The sequence below is a fragment of the Acipenser ruthenus genome, chromosome 52, assembly GCF_902713425.1.
Source record: "Acipenser ruthenus chromosome 52, fAciRut3.2 maternal haplotype, whole genome shotgun sequence".
Classification (NCBI taxonomy): domain Eukaryota; kingdom Metazoa; phylum Chordata; class Actinopteri; order Acipenseriformes; family Acipenseridae; genus Acipenser; species Acipenser ruthenus.
In genome coordinates, this window is record NC_081240.1 from 1,532,593 (window position 1) to 1,539,181 (window position 6,589).

The following is a 6,589-nucleotide window of genomic DNA, read 5'->3' on the forward strand; positions in this document are numbered from 1 at the left end:
AGACAGCCCAATCGCCGTAATGAACATGAAATTTATCATGTCAATTTATTAAAGCCCTGCCAGGCAAGGGAGGTCTTGTTTATAGCCCCAGGCAACACAGAGGATGATTTAGGCCCCTGTCCAGAGACTCCTAGCACAAAAATCATTCCGATGGGGGAACAACTGGTTCCAGACCAGCAACGGGAGCTGCGTAAGCTTATTGAGGAATTCAGCGATATTTTTTCTGACTTGCCCGGCAGAACTAATTTGGTTGAATATGACATTATCCCAGACCGCTTTATGAGGCTGTGCTCGGTGCTGCTGTAGTTTTCAGCCTCGCATTATTCTTTGCAATCTGACAGCTTCTGCTGCTGCGCTTTCACGACTACAGAGAGTTCTGCTCAAACCTTTGCATCCGCAGTGTTCGCGCTAGGCCGCACCATTGCGCCAATGTCCCGCTGAAATTCTCTTAACGCGCTCGTGTGTCCCCCTTCCCTGACCAGACGCAATCAATACCAATACGCAGTAAATTAATGTGTGTTCTATTAGCATGACATGTCTGACGACAGGCTAATCTTTTTTACTTGTTTGTTTACACTTGCGTTTTCATAATTAAAGTCCCTTGCTTTTATTCTCCAGTCCAGTAGAATGCGCTCACACCCTCCCTGGTTACAGTCAGGTTCACAGTAAAGCCTGGACGACAACATCAGGCTTGTTAACAACATGGCACTGCACAATATAACCTTGTATCCCTGTTACACCCGTCCATTACTTCTGGAAGAATAAGTAATAAGCTTCGGCAGCGACTGTTGAAATATAGGTTATTATATTTGTGCTTAAAAATACTGTGTGCAGAAGATTTGTGAAACGAAAATGCATCATTAACTAAGAAAAAATAAAAAATAAAAAATAAGTAGCTGTCACAAAGACGGCCGGAGTGGGTGGCGTCAGACCAGAAGCAGGAAATAAACAGACAGAGACGTGTGGTTTGATGGAGCTGAGCGAATGCTTTCGCTCAGCATTTAATAAAACAGCACAGAAAATAAAAGGTTTTAAACACAAAAACAGGACACGGCACTTGCGCCAAAATAAATAGACAAACAAAACGGACTAGACAGACAAACAAACATGGTGAGCAGATACTTTAACTATTTACTTTTACAATTCAGAATTACCTCCGTCTCCAATCCCGTTCTCCACTCACCGAACACACAACCCCGAGTGAGAGCTATGTGTCTCTATATATACTGTTGTGCTGGGATTCAATTACTAATTAATTATTCACTTGAATCCCAGCACGTGAATTAATTACATGCAACACCGTGCTCACATATTACATTTAACCAGCACGTGAAGTGATTTGTGCCCTCCTCGTGCCTAAATACAAATCTACATTTTTAACTCACATGTGAAACACAGACCCGTTTATATCCCGTGTACCAATCTATACACCAACATTAACACACGCACGCAACATACAACACATAATATGCACACAGGGGCGGGGCACATTGCCACAGTAGCCTACAGTAACGTTATAAAATATGTGAAATGTGTCTTTTCTATGACCAAAAATGCTAAAATTCAGGGCCAAAATTATTCATTATGTGTTAAGCACCAACTGTTTCTTGACCATTTCGCCAGCAGGCCTATAATGAGCATGATAAAATTATATATATATATATATATATATATATATATATATATATATACAGTGTATGTGGTTTTATACAGCACTGTATATATGCCTACAATACATCTTGCATTGAGAAAACACCACTGGAATCGGAATAAAGGAAATTCTTATGTAATACAGTTCACGTGCAGCATGGTTTTGGTAAGTAGCATTTTCTAAACTATATAATTACGTGCAGTACTAAAATAAGTTAAAAACATAGCAAATCCACAAAACCAACGAAATACATAGTGTATATTTGACATTTTATTTGTAGTGTTCTGTGTAACACGGGCCATCGTTTAACCTGAAGCAGATATACGCATTTATCATATTATCAACAACACCAACGTGTGTTGTAAAAATAAAGCAACAATTGTTTTAAAAACTGTCCAGAATATTTACTTGGTGGCTAAGAATGAAAAATGTCAAGATAAAAATGCCATTTTTTATATGGAAATTGTCAAAATAAAAGGGGAAGCTGGAAGAATTTACCAGTCAGGACAACGGCATTTAAATACTACTACTATTAAACTGTATCTGTTGGTAATGTGGTTTCTTCTAGCAGTTTTCAAACTGGGGTACATGTACCCCTGGGGGTACTCGAGAAAAATTCTAAAATGGCGGACAACGCATTTTATTTAGTACCACTTGCCAATCTATTGCAAACTTTTGTCATGTAATCAACGTTTAATCTCTAACACCAGACTGACGCACTGTGACAGAGCGTTCAGTGCACACACAGCTAATTTACATATTAAATATGTACATTTTAAATAACTCCTGTTGTTTAAATGTAATATAAACAGTTGGGCGGTTACTGCAGTCTGTGTAGGATACAAAAAAAGACATTTTAAAAAACTAAAAGCCTAGTCTTTAACTCATTTTATTTCCTGTGTGCATTCATGCCGGCAAGTCGATATTTATTCTTTTCAATGACCAGATTAAAGTTTATTGTAACTTAAGTACTATATTTAAAAATACAGAATGTATGGCCAGTCAGAAACCAAAGTATTGTCATGCGGTCTAGTTTGACATGCCGTTAGGTCTGGTGTGAGAGTAGTAAGAGTTTTTAGCTTTCAATCCAGTGAAAAAATGTGGATTGTTGGCTCAATACTAGTACATTACTAGCAAAGGGCGATCAAGACGAAATACCTTCAAAGATTAAAAATGCCAAAAATGTATTGCGACTGAAGCTCTCTCCAATTTCCCTGTCATCATCAGTGATTTGTGTGGTAACAAGCAGGGACATCCATTACACTGATAAGGTAAGCGTTTTATTATTATTTTTTTAATTAGCATCAGTACTGTACGTTTTAGTCACCAATAATTTAAAAATGCCAGTAATATGTTTTCGTATTGAGGTCAGCTGTAGAGATGCGTGGACAGTGAACTTTTCTTTGCCTTCTTTTCTATAACTTTATCATCAATATAAATACATGATTGCGGTAAACTTGTGCGCGCGAATTAAAAAACAAAACTGTCAGCCAATACTGTAAAATGTCGCAGAAGAAAATCCACTCGTTTTTTCAGCAAGAGTGAAACAGAACAAACAGAACAACATGTTGTAGAAGATGAAGACTTGGATTCGGAACACCAGAAAAAAAAGAACAAACAAAGCTCACAAGCGTCAGATAACAGAAAAAGAAAACAAGCAGCAAAGTTTCAGCCTTATTGCAAAACTCTGTTTCCATGGGTTGTATATGATATTCTAACACTGTTTTTTTTTTCTTTTTATTGTAAAAAGACATACATGGTATAAGTAATTCATAATGCGTTCTGTGTCTGTATGTAGCTTTTCAGGGCAAATAAATCTGGTTCTTGAGTTTTAATGTTCTAAAACTTTACAGCTGTAAATGACCAATTTATTTAAACTGTAGAGCATTATTAAAATGGTTTAAATTAAATAATTGTTTTGGTCAATACAGTGATTTAAGGTATAAAATAAAAACAGGATTCATAACACCCTTGAAGACTTGAGCTGTGCGCCAGTAGTGACTACTGAATATCTGGAGTGACTAATGTTTTTAGAAAGGATTAGTCACTAGTGACTACAAAAATCTAGAACCCAGGGGAAACCCTGACAGTGGTTAACCCTTTAGTTGACCTCACCAAGAAGAGTGCTCCAAATTTAATTAAATGGTTAGCTGAGTGTCAGGGGGCATTTGATACTATTAAGCGTAAACTGTGCCAGGCCCCCACTCTTATCACATCTGATTTCACCAAGAGATTCATCCTCCACACCGATGCGTCAGATGTGGGTTTGGGTACAGTCTTGTCTCAAAAGGTAGATTGAGCAGAACACCTGATACTGTATCTCAGCAAAAAAATGCTACCTCTGGAGCGTAACTACTCCGTAGTCGAAAAGGAGTGTTTGTCCATTAAATGGGCTACTCACTCTTTACGATACTACCTGCTGGGACACTCATTTGATCTGGTCACAGACCACGCCCCACTCAAGTGGTTAAGCACAATGAAGGACAGCAATGCCCGGATAACTCGGTGGTATCTGGCATTGCAGCCCTTCATGTACCACATGGTACACCGTGCAGGGAAAGACCATCAAAATGCGGATTATTTTTCCCGGGAAGGGGGAGTATTGGGAGAGATAGATTCAGCCAAGTGTTCCTTCGGCTCCACTCTGAGCGATGGAATATGGAATAGAAATACAATGAGTTTTGGTTGTAAATCTCCCTCCCGACCTGTGAGGGTGTTAAGTAGCAAGGACCAAGTTCTTTGGAAGGACTGGCCTGACAGTTCTTTCCCCGGGTCGGTAAGTCGGTCAGTCTGGAAGAAGGCGAGACTCCGTTGCAGGAACGTATTGACCCAGAAGGGAAATGACGTAGCAGCTGCAGAGAGTAGAGACAGCTGCAGTCGTTTACCAAGGGGTCATGCGTGATAGCATAAAGGGGACGGAGAATCGTAAATCTTTTCCTTTGCTTGGTTCAAAGAGATAAGAAACTGGAAGGACCAGAAAAAATCCCTAATAATCTGTGAAAAAGAGTTTGTGAGTGTTTTGTTTGTTTTTTCGCTGTTAGTAATTGTCTTTTGCTTTTGTAAATTCACTAGACGGCTAACACATCTCCGGAGCTGTCGCCTTGGGCCAGCACTACCCGGAACAACACTGCACCACAGTCACTGTTTGATTGTTATCACCCACCATGAGCACTACTGCACGCACCAGGATTGGTGACCGTGTATGGTATTATTGTGGGGCGGATAACGTGTATTATTATTTGGTCTGCAAACCATTTATTATCGTTTCCTTCTGTGCTTTACACATTGCTGTGTATTGCCGGGTGACTTATATTTGGTCGCCAGACCGGGAGTTAACAAATAAAAAGAACCCCTTTTTCAAAACGGATTACAGTTTCCTTTGTGTGATTATTTCTGCACTGCATCACCTCTGCATCTGTTTCTAATCAGCAGCCACTTTGCCACAATCCCTTGTAAAAAAAGAAGCTTCTTTTGAATCGCAGTTATCTAGTTTACATTACATAAATATAAACACTGGTAAACTTTGATTAGCGTTAACCCAGTTCACATCAGTCTAGAGACAAACGCATTTGAATAACATTTAAAATGGAAAATTAAGGAACGCATCTTTAACCCCTGTCACAATTCACACAATTCACCTGCTCCCTCACCTCTCCTTCATGCTCCCTGCTGCATCCTCCCTCCTCCATTTTCCCTGCTATCTTCTCCATGCTCTCCTCATTGCTCCCTCCTCCCTGCTCCCTCCATTCTCCCTCTTCCATGCTCCCTCCTTTATGCTCCATCCTCCCTATTCCCTCCTCCCTCCTGTGTGCTCCCTCCTCCATGCTCCCTCCTTCCAGCTCTATGCTCCCTCCTCTATGCTCCCTCCTATTTATTCCCTCCTCTATCCTCCCTGCTATTTTATAGACAAGTATATTTAGACTGTGATGTTTAAGATTGATAATCAATAGATTTGTTACTTGAGATTTATTTCTGACTTTGGATAAGTTCTCTCTTTTTATTTTTCTGTCTTCAATAAACTGCTGCTATTAAATTCTCTTGCTGTTTGATTGTTTTGTTCATTATAATTCCTCGATCTTATCAAACTTCTTCAATTGGAACTACTCAAATGCAGCTCTGCATACAATTACAGTTCACTTAATGTTCCTACAGGGTATGTGTTGCCATTTTACCCACTCAGACCCCTTGCTTACTAAATATCTTCAATAGAATATCGTCTTCAAATATCTAATATTTTAATGAGCAATCCATCCCACAAGAGCAGTGATACTGCAATATACTTTTACATGGGAGGGATAGCTGATCATTTTACACCATAACTGGTTTCACATGCATTGTACATGTATTAAAAGATGGGATGATTATCTATTCAGGGATACCAAGATATTTAGGGAGAGAAAGGTCTGAGTGGAAAAACAGGCAACAAATGCCCCTCCCCCAGTCATTCTGCATGTATTCATCTGAACCAATACTTGTTGGAGAGGAGTGTAGATTAATGGCTTCACAATTACTAATAAATAATAATAATTGCTGCCCTCAAGCTCCACCCCTCCCTGTTCTGTAGTGTTAGCTCTTCTCTCAATGGAGTGACACATCTTTCAATCAAATGTTTCAGTGAAAACAGACTTACATTTTAAAAACTCAGCTCTGTTCCTTGGCTCTGGACCCTGCAGACTGTAAACTGCAACTTCATTCACTGGGCAGAAAAAAAGAGAGAAACAAAGAATGTTTTTTTTTTTAATGTTTGAATCCCTCTGTCTCTGTTTGAGTGCTATTGTGTTGTTTTCTCATGTAATGTCTTTAGAAACTCTCTTCCTTCCTGCTCTCATCACTCGGGATGTCACTGTAAATGAGGTGGGGCGTTTCAACCTGGGGAAATCATTTGAAATAAAACATCTGCAGTATTCATATAGCCAACAATCTGCAAGAGGTCTTTAT

The 6,589-nt window shown here is 39.4% G+C and overlaps 1 protein-coding gene across 1 annotated transcript in view; it reads right to left on the minus strand.

Annotated features, from left to right (window-relative positions):
* LOC117432626 (E3 ubiquitin-protein ligase TRIM47-like) overlaps positions 1 to 6,589 on the minus strand; it is a 38,982-nt gene that overhangs the window by 15,895 nt on the left and 16,498 nt on the right. Inside the window, exon 8 of the mRNA XM_059016193.1 lies at positions 6,282 to 6,347. Within this exon, the coding sequence (XP_058872176.1) occupies positions 6,282 to 6,347 (66 nt within the window). The remainder of the gene's footprint in view (positions 1 to 6,281; positions 6,348 to 6,589) is intronic.